This window comes from Marmota monax, unplaced genomic scaffold (assembly GCF_021218885.2).
Source record: "Marmota monax isolate L192 unplaced genomic scaffold, Marmota_monax_Labrador192_F-V1.1 WCK01_AAM20220418_F8-fsc00228, whole genome shotgun sequence".
Classification (NCBI taxonomy): domain Eukaryota; kingdom Metazoa; phylum Chordata; class Mammalia; order Rodentia; family Sciuridae; genus Marmota; species Marmota monax.
Window position 1 is genome coordinate 1,383,247 of NW_026695240.1, and position 18,787 is coordinate 1,402,033.

The following is an 18,787-nucleotide window of genomic DNA, read 5'->3' on the forward strand; positions in this document are numbered from 1 at the left end:
TCTTTTAAAGGACCCATAGTTTCATGTTTACAATCTTTGTGCATGCTTCTGGCACAAAGATGAGCTTCCAGAACCCAGAGGGCTACAGCTGAGTGGCTCCCAGTTCTGCCCTCAGGGGTCTTCCCAACAGCTCTCAGCAGGTGTCCTTATCAATGCCATTTAAATGACCTATTATTATAGCTCACCAGGCCAGTGCAGGGGAGGCCTGGGCTCCAGAGCCCAAGGACGAAAACACAACTCCCACAGCTTAAATTCAAAAATGGCCAGGCCTGCGATCCCATGAGTCGGTATCTTGCTGTCAATGCCATTTGGAAACAGAGGCCCAGAGGGGCGGCCGCTATAGGTTGAACCCAGGCGTGTGAGTCACTACATGGAGTCAGGCAGCACACCCCGTTTAATCCTTTTTCTTTTTTAAAGATGTAACTGGCTTTTGTTAGCAATTCATGAACCAGGCAGCATCCTGTCTACAGACCCAGCAAGATGCTCTGCTGAACTCTGAGGGGCTGTTAAACCCTTTCAGCACCCTTCAACCTCAATGAGTGGCTGCCAGTGCCCACGCTCGAGGGTGGGGCTGTCTGTGCCCTGCCCCTCGCTCGACCTGTGGGAAGGGTTTCAGTGCTGCCTATTTGACTTCAAAGCTTAGAACAGCCCTACACACATGCACTGTACACAGAGGCATGTAGTTTAATCTTCACCAAACGAAACGGAGGGGATACTGCAAATGGGATTATTTTTTGGAAGAGCAAACTGAGGCCCAGAAAGGATGGCAGCTGCCAGGGCCACAGTGAGAGGGCAAATGCTGCAGAAAGGTGGGGACGGTTTGCATCACAACCGTGGGGACCTGTGTGCTTCCCAGGTGATGGCAGAAGAGGCCCCACAGGCCAACTCTAAACACAGAAGCCAAGGGTGCTGACAGCACCCAGGGAACCTTATGGGCTATGGTGCTCCTGAAGGAAGAGGCAGAGCTGGGCTTTGAACCCAGGGCCGGCTGCCTCTAGAACAGGAAGAGCTGACTTTGAAGGACCCGCTGGAGATCCCACAAGGAACGTCCCTGTTCTGCAGGTGCCCAGGCCTCAGCGCACTGGCTGGTCACTTCTTCTTCTGCACGTGGCCACAGTCATACTTGCCCCGCACAACTTTGAGCTTAACTCCTGGCAGGTCTTGGGTGCGGCCACCCTGCACAAGGACAACGTGGTGCTCCTGCAGGTTGTGGCCCTCCCCGGGGATAAAGCAGACAGCCTCGCGGCCTGTGCTGAGCCGGACGCGGCAGCACTTGCGGTTGGCGGAGTTGGGCTTCTTGGGCTTGCGGATGAACGTGCGCAGAACAACGCCCTTCAGCTGCGGCCGGCCTTCCGTGGGGCCCAGGCGCAGGGGCGGGCGCTTTGGGGGCCCCAGACGGTGCATCTGGTTCAGTGTAGCCATGGGGCGGGTGGCACAGAGCTGGGGTACCAGGGCCAGGCCTGGAAAGATACAGCGGGGAGAGTGGAAAGGGGTTATCACCCCAGCACACAGATGACAGCATCCTAACTCCACGCTGGTGTCCTGGCATCCGCCCAAGCACTTTACCTGGCCACACTGGCTTACCTCTGGGGGCATTAGGGACAACAGAGATGACAGCTATTTACTGAGCAACCACCTCCCATGAGATTGTTTTAAGCATTTTACATAAATTAACTCATGATATTCTTCAAAAAAGGCGCTCACCTGAATGCTGCTTAGACATGGTGACACGGAGCACGAGCACTTACACCGTGTTGCAGGGACAGACACTTGTGCCATCACTGCCGCAGCCCTCTGGGTATTCCTGGAGGTGTTGTGACCCTCTTAAACCCCTGCCCAACCTGTGGGTACACCCTGGAAGTTCTGCCTTCACCTCAGGTCAGAACCCACCAGCTCTCTCCCTCCTGCCCGCGCCCATCTGAGTCTGCCCCAGCCTCGTCCTCAGCCTGGGCTAATCGCACCTCTCCCGCTCCCAGGTCTCCCTGCATCTTCAGCCTGTTCCTGAGCACACAACCAGGGGGAGTCACAATGCGAGTAGCTCATATCCCTCCCCTATTCAGATCCCTGCGGTGGCTCCATCGCCATCGGGGAAAGGTGACCCACAAGGTACAATCTGCCCATTACTTCTCTGCCCACTGGCTCATTTTCTCATGCTGCTCCAGCCACGTCCCCAACACCAACAAAGAGGAGACCATTGTGACTGTGATGTAGTCTAAGAAAAGGCAGGTGGTAGGGGAGGTAGATATATTTCCAATGAAGACCACCAGGATTTACTCATAGACTCGATGTAGGATATAAGAAGATTCAAAGACAACTGGCTTCTCAGAAACAAAATTTCACTGAGCACCTACTATGTCTTGGCCCCAATAATACAGACATAGCAGCAATGGGGAGCACTGGGCCCTGTGCAAGTTCTTGGGCTGAGGTTACAGTGTCATACATCTATCCACCTCCTCTTCCTCTCTGTCACTAGCATAGATACCCCATCAGCACCACAACTTCACACTACATATCCAGCAGGCCCTTGGCCTCTTGTCAACTCCCGTGTCTCCTTCTGTAAGAGTGACAGTAGAGGGCTGTGTAGCTCAGTGGCAGAGTGGCTTGCCTAGCTAGCACATGTGAGGCACTGGGCTTGATCCTCAGCACCATAGAAAAATAAATAAATAAAATAAAGGGAATATGTCCATCTATAACTAAAAAAAAAAAAAAGTGACAGCAGAATCCTCAAAAGGAATGAGTCATTTCTAGAAGTGATGAGTCCTTGAGCAAGATTCTTGGCCTGACAGTGCCTCGGTTTCCTCATCTGCTTCCTGGGCACTATGATCATGTCTCCCTCCTCAGTAGTGTGTATGAAACTACCACGAATCAATGCATTTCCAGCTAGCTCTGATTCCCAAGGCAGGGAGCAGGCCTGTCCTGCCCACCTTTGTGATCTTCGGGGAATGGCAAACAGAGGGGCTTAAGAAAAGTTGGCAGAGTAAATAGGTGAATGAAATGTCTCAGAGGGCAGGATGCCTGAGAAATTCCTTCAGTGCTTGGCACCTAGTAGGCTCAGGATAAACATCAATTGAATGAATGGCTAAAGGCCTTGCTTGGATGTCTAACCCATGAGAGGTATTTAATAATAACTTGCAGAAGGAACAAATAGAGTCAGGTGAACTTAAGTGAGAAGACATTGGCCACTTATTCTTCCCATTGGTACCAACGACTGAGCCTGGGGTGCTCAATTACTGAGCCACATCCCATCCCTTTTTATGTTTTATTCTGAGACAGGGTCTCAGTAAATTGCTCAGGGCCTCGCTAAATTGCTGAGGCTAGCTTTGTATTCAGGATCCTCCTGCCTCCGCCTTCCAAGTCTCTGGGCTTACAGGTGTATGCCTCAGCGCCCCAAATCGTAGCCAATTTCCTTGTTGTGCGATCTTATGTTGTTCTTAAACTAAGAAGGCTAGGACATCACTGGGCAATATAATCTAATGGGATCACCACTGCGTATATGGTCCTCAACGTCGTTATGCGGGGCATGACTGTAATAGTCATAGTAAACATCAGTGCATCTACCTCCCACCACCTCTTGCTCTTGCACCCACATCCCCCCCAGAAACGGACCAGGTACGAACTGATTTAAACTCACTGATTCCATCGGGGCTCTGACAGAGGTGCTCAAGTCCCAAGGAGGAGAACTCTGTCCCTGCAGCCCAAGCCCCCAACTTACCACGACTTAGGGCCATGTTGAGCCCACGGAGAAGATGTGACCAGGACATCCTGCCGCTTGGTGGGTCCCTGTGTTAGGGATTAAGAGACTCAGAGAGGAGGATAAAGTGGCCGTAGTCGCAAAAGGTGTCAGACTCTCCCAGTCCCGCTCTCAGAACCTAAGGAACCTCCTCTAAAGGTCTAACCACACAGCCAGAGTCCTTTCGCAAATTTAGCCTCGCTCTGACCAGGATCCCCGGGACCCAGACGCCCTCGTCCGCATGCAGAAGGAAAGGGGAAACTGGGCCGGGGAGGTTGGCAAGAGCTAAGGACTGCACTGACCTCACCGACCCTCGCACCGTCCGCAGACACGCTGAACAGTGCCTCAAGCCCTTTCCGGGTGCTACCGAGGCAGTGATTGGCTCATTCGTCCCTGGCGGGGTGGGGCTCAGACGATGATTGGACCACAGAAGAGTCTATCCCAGTCCACGTTCCCCATTGAACAGTTTTTAAGGCACTGGAAAGATAATCTCTTCCAGAGTCTGATTGGCTCATCCCGAGCAGTAGAGCTGCTTTTTAATTGGTGTAAATGCGGAGTGGGCGGGATAAAGAGTGTGTGACTCTTTGTTCCCAGTCCAAGATGGCTGCGTCCATGGCTCGGCGTTTGTGGCCTTTGTTGGCTCGTCGAGGGCTTCGGCCCCAGGGAAACTGTGTCTCCAGCCAGAACCCAAGGAGGAGTTTCGCTGCAGAGAAACCAGACCGGAACCTTCTGTACGAGCACGCGCGCGAGGGCTACAGCGCTCTCCCTCAGCTGGATATGGAGCCTCTGTGCGCATGCCCAGAAGAGGTCGCGCGTGCCCTGGACCTCCGCAAGGGGGAGCTGCGGCCGGCTGATCTGCCCGCGATCGTGAGTGCGCTTGCGCCAGCTGACTGGGCTTGCAAGACGTGCTTTCGGTGGCTAGGGGGCGCCGGGGGCAGCTATTTGCAGGAATTTTTAGTTTCTTTTCGAGTTTAGCCAGTATGTTGTGCTTGGCACTCACTTATGTGGCGCTTGTCCCTGCTATATGTTAAGACCTTACTATATGCCACAGATGCTTTCTGTGCCATCTTGCGTCTGTTTCGTAATGTGCACTGGGTTCCCACTGTGCTCTAGGAATTGACTATTACCAGGACCCTCTGTAGTCCAGCCTCTCGCCGGGCTTGCTCTAAGTCCGCAAAGAAAATTAGGAACGGGGTGTGAGTCAGATGGGGATGAGGGGTGAAGCTCTTGGAGAGAGCGAGGAACGAGCAGGTGAATAGAGTTTAAGAATGGACGCTTCCCTGGGCGCGGTGGTGCTCGCCTGCGATCCCCGCGGCTTGGAGGCAGGGGGATCAGGGGGATCGCTAGTTCAAAGCCAGCCTCAGCAGTTTAGCACGGTGCTAATCAACAAGACCCTATCTCAAAAACATAAACAGAGCTGTGTGACTCAGTGGTGAGTGCCCCTGGGTTTAGTCCCTGGTTCCAAACCAAAGAATGAATGAATGGTTTCATTGAGCAGGTGTTTTAAGAAGCGCCTACTGCGTTTCAGTGTTCCAGGCGTTGAGAAAAGGCGGTGAATAAATACTAACGTCACTCGCACTTGTATAACATTACATGCTAGGAAACTAGAACCAGGGTCACCGTATATCTAGAGGTGGGCTGAATATAATGAGGTCCCCAAGTCTTACCAGCCTTTCTTGGATTCTTTACTAGCCTGTTCTAAATGGTTTTTAGACTTTAGCCTCACTTAATTTTGCAACAGCCCTATGAACTAAGTGCTGTTATTTCCCTGATTACATCAGAGGGGAAACTAAGGCTCAGAGAGGTGAACTTGCCCAAGATCATGATGTTGGTAAGTGACAGAGTGGGAGGGAATTTTGTGTCGTGTTCTTCTTTTTTTTTTTTTTTTTGGTGGTGCTGGGGATCGAATCCAGGCCTTGTGCATGGGAGGCAAGCACTCTACCAACTGAGCTATATCCCCAGCTTCATCTTTTAAAAAATTTTTAGTTGTAGTTGGACACAGTACCTTTATTTTATTTTATATGTGGTGCTGAGGATCGAGCCCAATGCCTCACATGTGCTTGGTAAGCGCTCTACCACTGAGCTACAAGCCCAGCCCCAAACCTGTGTTGTGTTGACTCCAGAATCCAGTCTTTGCTCCATTATTCTCTCCCATGAGTAAGATGATCCGAGTTCAGTCTAGTTAAAGAAGTATTTCACATACAGTTATAAATACGTAATTATAATCTGTGATAAGTGCTGTGGAGGCAAAGTAGAGCATGTCTGAGAGGGCTCAGGAGGTGGGTGGCATTAGGTAAAGATTAGTGGATTGCGTGAGATCCAGAAATTGAGGGAACAGGTGTGTTCCAAGTGGAGGGACCAGTGTTTACAAGAGCCAATGCGTAATGGAAGGTAACTTAGAGTGTCACAATCTTTGGTAGGGTTTTCCAGTCTTTGTGGCCAAAAGTAAGAAATACATTTCACACACCCACAATTGAAACCAAAGTTTTCTGTTCTTAGCATGTGTGAAGAAATTTTTTTTTTTAATTCACTTTTGTTTTTAAAGTGATTGATTAAACCCTGCTATGATCTGGATGTGGTTTGTTTCCTCCAAAACTCATGGTGCAAATTGATCCTGAGTATAACAGCGTTAAGAGGTAGGGGGAACTTTCAGAGGCGATGACATTAAGGGGGATTAATACTTTTCCCTCCAGAATGGGTCAGTTATCTTGAGAGTAGTTTTTTTTTTTTTTTTTTTTTTTTTTGCCGGGGGAGAGGTACCTGGGATTGAATTTAGGGACACTCAACCACTAAGCCACATCCTCAGCCCTATTTTGTATTTTATTTAGAGATAGGGTCTCACTTAACTGCTTAGTGCCTCCCTGTTGCTGAGGCTCGCTTTGAACCGGTAATCCTCCCGTTTCAGCCTCCGGAGCGGCTGGGATTACAGGCGTGAGCCACTGAGCCTGACGTGAGAGTGGTTTTTTAAAATATTTTTTAGTTATCTATGGACACAATTTCTTTATTTTGCTTATTTATTTTTATGTGGTGCTGAGGATCAAACCCAATGCCTCACATGTGCGAGGCAGGCGCTCTACCGCTGAGCCCCAGCCCCAGACCTTGAGAGTGGTGTTTATAAAGACAGGCCACCGCTCCCGTTTGTCTCACACCCACTCGCCCTTCCACTTTCCTGCCAAGTTGTGCCACAGCTCAAGGCCCTCGACAGATGCTGTCATCTGATTTTGGACTTCCAGCCTCTGAAACCATGATCTGCTTTCTGTTATACATGACCTAGCCTCTGGTATTTTGTTATAAAAGCAGAAAGTGGACAGATGCCCTTTAGGATGGCTGTTTAAGAACAAAATAGGACTGGGGTGGAGCTCAGGGTAGAGAGAGCATTTTCCATTTCTCCATCATGGGGTGGGGGACAGAAAAATAAACATTGTCAAGAATTATGTTAGGAGGAATTAGAGTCCTCTACATCGCAGATAGAAGTGTAAAACAGTGAGCTGCCACGGTCCTGTTGCCAGTTTTCAAAAAGTTAATACAGAATTACCACGTGGTCCAGCCGTTCTACTTCTGGGTGATTATCCAAAAGAACTGAAAGCTCAGACACATATTTGTTCACTCGTGTTCACAGCAGCATTATTGGCAGGAGCAGTGAGGTAGAAGCAACTGAGTGTCCCTCCATGAACGAGTGAGAAAGGAAGTGAGACGTGCACGCGCTGTGGGATTTCACGCATCCTTAGAAAGGAAATCCTGACCCGTGCCACGGCCCAGGTGGTCCTTGAAGACGTTCTGCTCAGGACAAAAGGGCAACTGTTGCATTTTTTCCACTTCTGTGAAATACCTGGAATACCTCACAGAGACTGGGCCTGGGGTAGGGCTGGGCTGGGGAGTCCCTGTTCAAGGGTGACAGGGTTTCAGTTGGGAAAAATGGAGCCATTCTAGAGCTGGACGATGGCGATGGCACCTCCACAGTGTACTTAACGTCACTCAGCCGTACACTTCTAAATGGTAAAATGGTAAACTTTATGTCACGCACATCATACTGTGATTTTTTGGAGTGTTAGTTTAGAAACATAAATGTTAATTTACAACTCACTGCTGTAGTCTGGGATGCTGTAACAACACACAGACCTGGGGGCTTATATAAACAGATTTGTTTCTCAGTTTTGGAGACTGGAAAGTTCAAGGTCAAGGCACCAGCAGATTTGGTGTCTGGTTCGTAGATGTCATCTTCCACGTCCTCGTGGTGGGAGGGGAAGGAGCTTCTGTGATCCCTTTTACAAGGGCACTAACTGCGCTCCTCAGGACTTCCCAAAGGCCCCGCCTCTAATACCTTCACGTTGAGATTTAGGATTTTAGCATATTAATTTTGGGGGGCCGGGGACACAGTCTGGGTGCAGAGGTGCATGTCTGATCCCAGTGACTCAGAGGCTAAGGCTGGAGGACCCCAAGTTTGAGGCCAACCTGGGCAGCTTAGTGAGACCGGTCTCAAAATTTTTAAAAAGGGTGGTCATGTAGCTCAGCAGTAAATACCCCAGGGTCCAGTCCCCAGTAAGTACCAAAACCCAAAAAACTTGGATCAGGGGACACTGACGCGCAGTCCACACCCGTTACTCTGGGTCACTCCTTAAGCCTGGAATCGGTTTCTGCAGGGGTCGGCCTTTCTCCGGGTCCATGGTCTAGTCCAAGGGGAGTGAGCAAAAGAAAGTCCGGGGTGGGGTCTTATCTTTAGGGAGGTGACCCAAGAGTCACAGGCACGTCCATGTCTTGGTCACGTGGACAAGAGCAGCTGCCAGGGAGGATGGAGTTTGTCTTCGTTGGGGCGCCACGTGCCACCAAAACATCAGGAAAGGTTCTTCTGAGTGGGGGTGGGGAGAAAGGCTGCTGGGGACAGCGGGGGGGCTCTGCCTGGGAATACCACCGGGCCAGGTGACCAGCAGGGCGAGGCCGCAGAGAGGAGCCAGGGCTTCACCTTTTCCGTCCTGCGTCCACCCCCAGATTGCAGTGTGGCAGGAGCTGAGGCAGCTTCGAGAGCAGATCCGGAGCCTGGAGGCAGAGAAGGAGGCTGTGACAGAGGCCGTGCGGGCCCTGCTGGTGAGCATGGGCCCTGAGCGGGTGGGGAGCGGCAGTGAGGGTCCCTCCCAGTGCAGGCGCTTGAACCTGTGCACACGACAGCTTCACGGAACAGTGGCCAGGACCCGGCATCCCTAGGGTGACTTAGCAGCTCTTCCCTGTGCCCCCGCCAGGCCCTTGTCCCTCTGCACCCGCAGCGTCGGTGCCCTGCCTGCCCTCGGTCTCTGTCTCAGCTCCATGGTGGCTACCGCAGTGCGCCATCGCCTTGCTTGACTCCGCCAGGGGAGGAAACAGACTTCTCTGGCCTGATGCCTTTTCCAGGAGCAGGGAGACGGTTCCCTAAGCAGAGACCCCTCAGTCTCCTGGGCCAGGCCCCACCCCACACCCGTCATCAGCAGGGGGATGGAGGCCCTGCTGCCGGCCTAGGCTGCTCCGAGTCGGCCTCAGCTGGATGCACCATGGACTGCCTGGGGAGGGTCCAGTGGAGCAGGTTCCACGGGGAAGGGGAAAGCAGGAATCCTGGGTGAGGAAACCAAGAGGTTCTGCCACAGAGGGCTCCAAAACAACCTCAGGGCTGGGGCTGCAGCTCAGTGGTAGAGAGCACGAGGCCCGGGGTCCCGTCCCCCCATGGCAGACATTACAGAGCCTTCAGTGCGCACCAGGCACTGGCCGGTGCTGCCCAGATTCCTCATCCTGGCAGCAGCTCTGCGACAGGAACAGTGCCAGCCCAGGGTTTCATCTGGGGAGACTGAGACCCCAGAGGCAGATGTGCCTCAGTCCTGCAGTCAGGAATTGCAGAGGCCTCGCCCCCCAGGGATTCCGTCTCCCTGTGCAGGGCCCTGGGCTGTGCATGAGGCAGGTGGCCACGGACAGCGGAGCTCACTGCAGTGTTCAGGGAGAAGCTGCCCAGCTCCCTGCCAGGGAGGCCCTGCCATCGTCTCACGTCACAGATGGGGCGACTGAGGCCCAGAGAGGGCAAGAGATTGGCCTAAGGGCACAGCACTGGTGGGCACCTTGGCATTTAGACCCACACCTGTCTGATGCCCTCAGCTGCTCTGGATCATGGAAGGTTCAGAACATCCAAAGCCCTTGGGTGCAGGCCTCTGGGTCCACATTCTCAGACTTTTCCTTCCCTGAGCCTCAGTTTCCTCATCTCCAAATGGGGATCACGTTGCGCTGGCCTCACCGAGTGGCCGTGAGGTAAGGTCATGTGAGGCCTGTCACCCAGAGCCTGGCAGGAGGGGCAGGTGATAAATGCAGCTGCAGCCGGACGGTCACGTACACTGCAATGCCAGACGTTCAGGAAACTGAGGCAGGGGATCTCAAGTTTAAGGCCAGGCTTGGCAACTTAGCAAGAATCAAATAAAAAGTAAAAAGGGCTGGGGACGTGGCTCAGTGGTAGAGCCCCCCTGAGAAAACTAAGGTATGCCCCAAATGAAAACACATAAATAAACCACACAGCCGCAGGTGTGGTCACTGTCGCCTGGCCTCTGTGGCTTCCCAGCAGAAACAGGGGGAAGGCCCCAGCAGAGCAGTGACCGCAGAGCCTCGGATCCCGTGGCCTCGGCTGACCTTCACCCTGCGCGTTGATCCTGCTAATCCCCCATCTCTTTCCACCAGGTGAACCAGGACAGCAGCCAAGTGCAGCAGGTACCCAGGGTGTCCACCTTGGCCTGGTGGGTGGGCAGGGAGGCAGCAAGGTGGTAGTGGGAGAGCCGGCTCCTTGGCTCCTTCAGGTGTGGCTGCTGTGCCCAGCGTCGTCCCCTTGGGGAAGGGGACGAGGGGTCAGGCACACAGTCCTGGTGGCTCCAGTCAGGTCCTGGGGTCGGTCTCATGAGTTCATCTCAGGTCACATGTCCGTCTCTGAGCCTGTCCCGGTGGCCAGAGCAATAGGATGTCCCGGGGTCCAGATGTGAGCCTCGGCCCGGGAGCTGCCGTGTGGTGGGGGAGGTTCCTGAAAGGCAGCTCAGGATGCGGGGCCAGAAGAAGGGTCCCATAGACCCTGCGGGAGACTGAGGTCCATGGCTGGGGGCTCCACTCTGTCCGGGCTGACCCCCTTTCCCTCCTCAGGACCCTCAATACCAGGCTCTACGGGCACGTGGCCGGGAGATCCGGAAGAAGCTCGCGCCCCTGTACCCCAGGGGCACCCAGCTCGAGGAGCGGTTCTACGTGCGGGCGCTGAGGCTGCCCAACCAGACCCACCCAGACGCCGTGAGTGCCGTGCTGGGTGGCGGGGGAGGACCGGCCCCCAGGCCACCCGCCGCAACGACCTGTCTCCTTGCAGCCCATCGGGGATGAGAGCCAGGCCCGAGTGCTCCATGTAGTCGGAGAAAAGCCAGGTGGGCCAGGCCCCAGGCCCAGGGCGCTGTCTGGACCGGGCGCTTGTGGGGGCAGCACGTCTTCTGGTCTTGAGGGCTTGGGTGTCTGGGCAGTTGTCAGCTCCTTCCGCCTCCCCTCCCCCAGACCTACACCCCCTCCCCCTCCCCCTATCACCCCCTCCCCGCCTCTGCGCACTCCCCCTGCCTGATTCACTCTCCCTTCCTGTGCCTCCCTGTCCTTCCATGTCCCTGTTCCTCAGCTTTTCTCCCTGGGCCTCCCCCACTCTCCCCCCCCCCCCCCCCCCCCCCCCAGCCCTTCCCCGCCCTCCTCCACCCCTGCCCCCTCCCCCCGCTCTCCCCCATCCCCCTGCGTCCCACCCAGCTGGTCTCCCCCCTTCCTTCCCTGGCCTCCCCCCTCCCCTCCTCGCCCTTTCTCCGCCCGCTCTCCCCCCTCCCCAGACCCTCCTCCTCCTCCCCCTCCCTTCCCCCTCACCCCTCTACTTTCCACCCACATCCAGCTTTCTCCTTCCAACCCCGGGGCCACCTGGAAATTGGCGAGAAGCTCGACATCATCCGTCAGAAGTGAGGCCCTGTCCCCATACCTGCTGTCCCCACCTGGCAGCTGGCAGCCACTCCTGCCCTGGGCTCTGCGTGCATGAGAAAGGGCCGGGGCCCTGCCCAGCATGAATGTTTGATGCCAGCCCTGCCTGGCAGCTGGCCTCGCCCAGGTGCCGAGCCCCTCCCCACCAGCCCTGGCCCATGTGCACCCGCTTGTCTTTTGTCCCCCAGGCGCCTGTCCCACGTGTCCGGCCACCGCTCCTATTACCTCCGCGGGGCAGGGGCCCTTCTGCAGCACGGTCTGGTCAACTTCACCCTCAACAAGCTGGTCCGCCGGGTACGGGCCAGGAGGGGAGGGCCACCTGGGGGGGCTCAGGGTGCCCGGCAACAGTCGCTGTTCTGGGAGCCCTCTTGCACTTGGACAGACTTGATTCCTGTGATAACCTAACGAGGCGAGTGCTGTCATCCCGCGTTAGAGACGGGAGGTCGAGGCCTGGAGCGGGGAGGCCCGGGGAGGCCATGTGAGGCCGGGACTGCTGGGCACGGAGCTGGCTCCCGGCTGCGCTGTAGCCCCGCCCCTCGCTGCCCGGTGTATGTGGAGGGTTTGGGGAGCCTGGGGCAGCGGGCTGATTGCAGGGGTGTTGGCTCTGGCGAGGGACTGGCCCTCTCCTGAGGGCACTGGGGAGGGCACAGTCAGATCTGTGCTTGTGAATGACAGCTCCAGCCGCCCCGTGTGGGACCACGAGGGGGAAGTGGAGCTGAAGGGACTGCAGCCGAGAGCCCCAGCACGGGGACGCCCAGGCCCAGGCCCCTGCTCAGGCCTTCAGCTGTTCCCTGCAGTGGGGTGGGCTTGGGGGTGGCAAGGGGTGCCACCGGCTCACTCTGCAATGTCCCTCCTCTGGACTGAGCTTGGGTCCTGATGCGATTACCACCCCCACAGGGCTTCACCCCCATGACGGTGCCAGACCTTCTCCGAGGAGCCGTGTTCGTGAGTGAAGCCCTGGGTGCAGGCCCTGTGTGGGGGACCCGAGGCAGGGGGACCTGAGGCAGGGGGACCAGCAGCCCCCCTGAGGATAGTGCCCAGGGCTGAGTCGAGGGGGTCAGGCCGTAACTGGGAGGCCAGGGTGATTCCCGATGCTTCTGTGGGGGACCAGGGGCTATGACTTGGGACTAGGGGAGACCCAGGTTGCCTGACCCCATGGCCTTCCCCCAGGAAGGCTGTGGGATGACGCCAAATGCCACCCCGTCCCAAATTTACAACATTGACCCCTCCCGCTTCGAAGACCTCAACTTGGCTGGCACGGCCGAGGTCGGGCTCGCAGGTGAGCGCCCACTCAGATGGAGCGGTGAGGAATGGCAGGATTGTCAGGGAACACACAGTGATGGGGGAAGCTTGCCCAGGACAAGGGCCAACATGTACAATTGTGTAGGTTGTTTACTGCTCAACAGTGACAGTCCAGCCACATACTCTGACCTGGCGTTGTTTCCAGAGGAATGCCTTTCTGAATGTCACCCTGTGGGCAGCAGCAGCCTCAGCTGACCCCATCCTGCCCCCTTCTCCTCCCAGGTTACTTCATGGACCACACTGTGGCTGTCAGGGACCTGCCAGTCAGGTGACACTCAGTTCCTTTAGACCCTACCCAACCTGTGACGTTCACTCTGTCCTGCCTGGTCTGAACGCACCTGTTCCCCACCAGGATGGTCTGTTCCAGCACCTGTTACCGGGCCGAGACGGACACGGGGAAGGAGCCCCGGGGGCTGTACCGCGTGCACCACTTCACCAAGGTCGGCACAGCTGGCGCTGGCTGGCAGGGGTGTCCCCCACCCACCCCTGGCCTCCTGACCCCTGTGCCCTCCCTGCCCCAGGTGGAGATGTTTGGAGTGACAGGCCCCGGGCTGGAGCAGAGCTCGCAGCTGCTGGAGGACTTCCTGTCCCTTCAGGTGGAGATCTTGACGGAGCTGGGCTTGCACTTCCGGTGCGGAGAGGGCCACTTGGGGGGTGGCCAAGGGCGGGGCTGAGGAGGACAAGGACCTGCTAGGTGCTCCCCCATCTGGTGCCTCCTTTGCCTCCTTTTTCCCGAATGAGGCTTACAGGACCACGTCCAGGATGTCTGTCTGTCACTGTCGTCCTTCCCGGGAGCAGACGCGGCCTGGCTGCTCCCGTCCCCAGGGCCCTGCCTCCATTGCAGGCCCAGGACGCCTCTTTCTCTCCAGTGGAAAGCAGGCAGGAAAGGGAGGACCCAGGCGTCACTGTCCCCGCGTCCCTAAAGCTGAGAAAGGCACTTTTTTCCGGGTGACCTTATAGAGCTGGGTGCTCCTGGTGCTCCTGGTGCTCCTGGTGCTCCTGCGGCCTTCTCTCCCTCCACCAGTCCCCCGCCCCGCCCTCCTCCTGTGCCACCCTCTCCCACACCACTGCCCACCCCTTCCCCTCTGCCACTGTCTGTCCTCCGTGGCCTCCGCTGCTCCCCTCAGCCGCAGCCTTCCTCAGGCCTTGCCCTTGGCCGCAGGGTCCTGGACATGCCCACCCAGGAGCTGGGCCTTCCCGCCTACCGCAAGTTCGACATCGAGGCCTGGATGCCCGGCCGAGGCCGCTTTGGGGAGGTGAGCCCTCAGGCGGGCGCGGGAGGACAGGCCAGCCCCTGTGGCCACCTTCTCAGCCCCCTCCCACCCCCAGGTCTCCAGCGCCTCCAACTGCACTGACTTCCAGAGCCGCCGCCTCCACATCATGTTCCGCACCGAGGCCGGGGAGCTGCGGTTCGCGCACACCGTGAGGGCCGCCCGCCCAGAGCCTCCCCAGAGCTTCCCCAGCGGCCTCCCGGGGCCCAGGGTGTCCAAGGGGGTCAGGGGTCGGGGCGAGGGGCTGGGACCTGAGCCCTCTCTCCCCAGGTGAACGCCACGGCCTGCGCGGTGCCGCGCCTCCTCATCGCCCTCCTGGAGAGCAACCAGCAGAAGGTGTGGGTCCAGCCCGAGCGCCAGGGAGGGGGCCGGCTGGGCAGGGCAGTGTCCTGAGGCCTCCTCTGTCCCCAGGATGGCTCTGTCCTCGTGCCCCCTGCGCTCCAGCCCTACCTCGGCACCGATCGGATCACGGCCCCCACCCACGTGCCTCTCCAGTACATTGGTCCCAACCAACCCCGGAAGCCCAGAGACCCTGGCCAGGCGGCCTCCAGCTGAGAACGTCGCACACCAGCGGTTGTCACTGCTGCCTGGGCTGCAGAGGCCTGGCCCAGGGACCTGTTTTCCTGAACCCTCCTGACGGCTGAGTCACTCACACCCCGGCTCCAGGCTTGACCCTCCCCTGCCCGCCCTCTCTGAGTCCCTGGGTGACCTGTTGCTCCTGGGGCCCGCAGCAGGAGGCAGGATGGCTGGGACGGGAGGAGGACGGACAGACTTCTGTCCTCCATCTCCTTTCCTCCCTCGTGCTGGGCAGAAGGTCCTCAATAAATGGTCAGAACAGGGACCTCTGTGCGGCTGTGAGCAGGGGCAGAGCCTGGGCCACCCGGGAGGCGCTGGGCAACGGCAGGGGGTCCCAGCCGACATGGGGGGGGGTCTGTGGCTGTGAGGACTGGGCTGGCAGCATCCAGCAACCCCAGACCACAGGCAGGTGCCCCGGGCCCCCAGGAGCTTCGAGGAGGCCGAGCTCGTCCCTGCCCCCCAGGGCAGGCCTCTGCTGGCCGCTGGAACTCACCTCGCTTCACCCCTGTCCCCTGCTCCAGCATCGACCCTGAGGTTTCCTCAGCAGTTTTTCCCACGTCCCTGTCGAGCTCATCAGTGACCTTGGCAGTCCACCTTCAGAGTCTTGCCACAGCCTGTCATGCCCTCTCCTCCCTGCCCTCTGCCAGTCCTGCTGACCAGTGTCTCCTCCTTGGATCATCACAGAAGCCGGCTGTCTCCTTGACTCCCTGTGAACCCCCAAGTCAGGGCCTGCCCCTCCCTCCCCAGAGCCCCCACGGCTCCATCAGAGTAAAGGACAAAGTTGTCATGGCCCCACGACTGCTCTGTCATTCACTGCAGTGTTCTCTCCTTCCCTACGTAACCTGTGTGTATGTCCTCGTCACCCCCTCGGGACTGGGGTGTTGGCCAGATTGTTCACTGCTGTGGCCCCAGGGCCCAGGAGGGGAGCTGGCCTGTAGAAGGTGCTCAATAAAACTGAGTGGACTGGTGTGCAGACCCTGCAGTCCCCCGCGCTGGGCACTGCCGTACGTGCCATACACACTATTTCACCCTCACCAGCAAGCTGTGGAGTGGGTTGTCACCAACCTTGTTTTATAAACAGAAATGCCAGAAGTTAAGCCATTGTCCCTGGGCTGTCTGTCTGGCAAGTGGCAGGACTGGGACCCAGGCCAGAGCCCAACTGCGGCCTCTTGAGCCAGTGAGGTTCCTTCCCAGATGAGGAGGATGGTTGCCGAGGTGGGTCTGTGAGTGGCTGTCCCTGGACTCAACCCAGGGCCTCCTCCCGCTGGGGCCCGGAAGAAGCAGCCCCTGTGTCCTGTGTCCCGAAGAAGAGCACACAGCGCTCGAGGCCTGGAAGCTGGGGGTGGGGGTGTGCAAGGCAGGTCCCCATGAATAATTGAGGGTCTGGGGTAGGCGGGCTGCTCCACAGCTGTCCCTGTGCCGCAGGCTGGGAGGGGCGGAGCAGGGTCACTCCCCTCCCTGCGGGGAGCTGCGCTGGTTATAAGGCTCGGGCACCTGGCCCTACAACCAGGGGCCGGGGACACGCGCCCAGCCCAGCCTGCCTCCACCATGCTCCTGCTGACACTGCCCCCGCTGCTGGCACTGCTGCTGGGCCCTGGTGAGCGCCAGCATCCCAGGGGTCAGGGGGTGGGTGGCCTTGGCGCTGGCCCAGGGAGTGGGGCCTGGGGTGGTGACCCCAGCGGTTCCGACTGGACTGCGGGTGGGGACGGTGCACCCGGCAGGCGGGCTAGGGAGGGTGAGGTGGCCGGGAAGCTGGTCAGTACCCAGGACAGCATCACCCTTCTTCACAGCCACGGCTGCTCCCCTGGCACCAAGGCCCTCCAAGGAGGAGGTGAGACGTGTGGTGTGGACCCCCCATCCTTCTGGGTTCCCCCCCTCCCAGCCTTCTCCACGTCCCCACTGCCCCCGTCCCTCCAGTCACTCTCCTCTCCGCCTCCGCTGCCCTCCACCTCCCCCCTGACACCTTGCCCCATCCCCAGCTGACCCGCTGTCTGGCAGAGGTGGTCACAGAGGTGCTGACCCTGGGCCAGGTCCAGAGAGGACCCTGCACAGCTCTTCTCCACAGAGGTAAGGAGGCCCGGGTCCCCCGGAGCCCGCTTCACCCCACCAGGGCTCTGCCTGGGTCCTCCCGTCCAGGGCTCCCATCTGGCCGAGCCTGGCCTGGTCACCCTGCAGGCTTCCTGCAGAGGGATGGGCTGGGCCAGAGAGCCCTGCAGCTGGCCCCTCTCCCCGTCCTGGACAGTCCCCCTGTGGGTTTCCCGGTGTGCGGCACAGAGAGCACCGTCTCTTTCTGCCAGAGATGTGTGACACAGAGCCCTACGGCTGCCTGTCACCTGAGGAGAAAGCCTTGCTGGGTGGGGACTTCAAGAAGCGGGAGGCTGGAAAGACACGGAGCAGCCAGGAGGTGAGGGAGGAGGAAGAGGAGGAGGCGGCCGAGAGGAGCCACAGGTCCGAGGTCCAGGAGCAGCTGCACAGCCGGCTCCGGCAGGAGGAGGAGGAGGAGAAGGAGGAGGAGGAGAAGGAGGAGGAGGAGGAGAGCGGCCCCGTGGAGACCTTCGAGGACCTGTGGAAGCACCATCTGGAGGGCGGAGGGGGCCCCCAGAGGCAGGTGACAGAGAAGGCCAGTGACGAGGAGACGGCCCAGTTCAAGGCAGAGGAGAAAGGGCTGAAGATGCTGGGTGGGCACCGCAGCCTATGGCAGGGGGCCAAGGCGGGCAGAGGAGAGGGGCACAGGGACCTGCCGCGCCACCATCACCAGCAGCAGCCGCCGCCAAGCCCTGGGGCCAAGCAGGAAGAGGCTTCAGAGAGGGAGGTGAGTGCTGAAGGGGGGGGTCTCCAAGACAGGTCACCAAACAAGCTGCTAGTGCTGGGCCACATGGCAAGACCCACCACATGGCAAGACCCACCGCCAGACGTGGTGGCCCTGCCTGTCATCTCAGCCGCTCGGGAGGCTGAGGCAGGAGGATCCGGGTTCAAAGCCAGCCTTAGCCATGGCGAGGCGCTAAGCACCTCAGTGACTCCTGTCCCTAAATAAAATACAAAACAGGGCTGGGACGTGGCTCGGTGGCTGAGGGCCCCGAGTTCAATCCCTGGCACCAAACAAAACACAACAAATGAGTGACCAGGACGACACCCAAGCAAGGCCTCCGTTGGGCCACAGTGGCTCCCCTGAGACCACAGTTACCAGAAGGGCCACCATGATTCCCCTGAGGCACTTCAGTTAACCGTCACTGCCAGTCCACAATGCGCAAGCCGGCCACATGAAAGCCGCTGCATATCTGGGCTAGAGGGGGACACCGTTGCCGCGTCACCATGCTTAGTGGTAGTAACCAAAATGGCCATCATATCCCAAATGGGTCACCCAAATCAGGCGCCTTTGCCAGTCCTGTGGCTGCTCCTGTTGGCTGTGACAGTCCACATGGACCTCCCTACTGGTCACGTTGGCCAACCTCTCTTCTGGGGTTGTGTCACCAAGATGGGATGTGGCAACAACTGGGATGACCACAGTGGCCCGTCATCGTGAGCAGAGACAGGGCCTCCATTTACAGGTGACCACTGAGGTGGCCTGCCTGTGACTCCCGGTGTCTGGTCCCACCAGGAGCACGACCTGGAGCGGCTGGAGCACGTGTGGGAGGAGCTGCAGAAGGCCGCTGCCATGCTGGGGGAGGGGGTCAGGAGGGAGGGCTGACCCTGGCTCATGCCCCCAGCACACCCAATGGCTTAGGACTGTTGGCCCCAAGCCCCCACCTCACCTGGCACTCCACTCCAGCCCCCACCATGATGGGGGGCAGGGTGTGCTCTGAACCAATCCTGAGGGGACAAGTCCAAGCCGGGCGGGGTCTGGGCCGTCTCAGCTCAGGACCCCCCCCAGCCAGCTGGCCCACTGCCACCTCCGAGTGAATAAAGCACAGAGAAAACCACCTCGCCT

The 18,787-nt window shown here is 58.2% G+C and overlaps 3 protein-coding genes across 5 annotated transcripts; 2 read left to right on the forward strand and 1 right to left on the reverse strand.

The window, feature by feature from the left end:
- Window positions 1-661: 661 nt before the first annotated feature.
- Window positions 662-4,111, reverse strand: Mrps12 (mitochondrial ribosomal protein S12). Its single transcript, XM_046440071.2, has 3 exons — window positions 4,033-4,111; window positions 3,713-3,780; window positions 662-1,460 (listed from the first exon to the last, which is right to left on the reverse strand). Exons 2-3 carry the CDS (start codon window positions 3,759-3,761, stop codon window positions 1,090-1,092), a joined length of 420 nt encoding a protein of 139 aa, XP_046296027.1. The 5' UTR covers window positions 3,762-3,780; window positions 4,033-4,111; the 3' UTR covers window positions 662-1,089.
- A 176-nt stretch (window positions 4,112-4,287) lies between these two features.
- Sars2 (seryl-tRNA synthetase 2, mitochondrial) lies at window positions 4,288-15,650 on the forward strand. Of its 3 annotated transcripts, XR_006850875.2 has the most exons (17): window positions 4,288-4,597; window positions 8,717-8,812; window positions 10,412-10,441; window positions 10,862-11,002; window positions 11,076-11,130; window positions 11,628-11,691; window positions 11,899-12,004; window positions 12,608-12,655; window positions 12,881-12,989; window positions 13,235-13,280; window positions 13,365-13,452; window positions 13,534-13,608; window positions 13,762-13,891; window positions 14,175-14,268; window positions 14,342-14,434; window positions 14,554-14,619; window positions 14,695-14,769. XR_006850875.2 is itself a non-coding variant. In XM_046440062.2 (16 exons), the coding sequence occupies exons 1-16, from the start codon at window positions 4,331-4,333 to the stop codon at window positions 14,836-14,838; spliced, it is 1,557 nt and encodes a 518-aa protein (XP_046296018.1). In that variant the 5' UTR covers window positions 4,289-4,330; the 3' UTR covers window positions 14,839-15,650. The 3 variants fall into 3 exon arrangements, 1 of the variants encoding a protein (XP_046296018.1); XM_046440062.2 differs by lacking the exon at window positions 13,762-13,891 and having other exon boundaries at window positions 4,289-4,597; window positions 13,534-13,643; window positions 14,695-15,650; XR_009226337.1 differs by lacking the exons at window positions 14,554-14,619; window positions 14,695-14,769 and having other exon boundaries at window positions 13,762-13,946; window positions 14,342-14,359.
- Window positions 15,651-15,961: 311 nt separating this feature from the next.
- On the forward strand, window positions 15,962-18,779 carry Ccer2 (coiled-coil glutamate rich protein 2). The gene is made up of 6 exons (XM_046440065.2): window positions 15,962-16,074; window positions 16,370-16,456; window positions 16,650-16,690; window positions 16,839-16,926; window positions 17,157-17,671; window positions 18,458-18,779. The coding sequence occupies exons 2-6, from the start codon at window positions 16,408-16,410 to the stop codon at window positions 18,545-18,547; spliced, it is 783 nt and encodes a 260-aa protein (XP_046296021.1). The 5' UTR covers window positions 15,962-16,074; window positions 16,370-16,407; the 3' UTR covers window positions 18,548-18,779.
- Window positions 18,780-18,787: the final 8 nt, after the last annotated feature.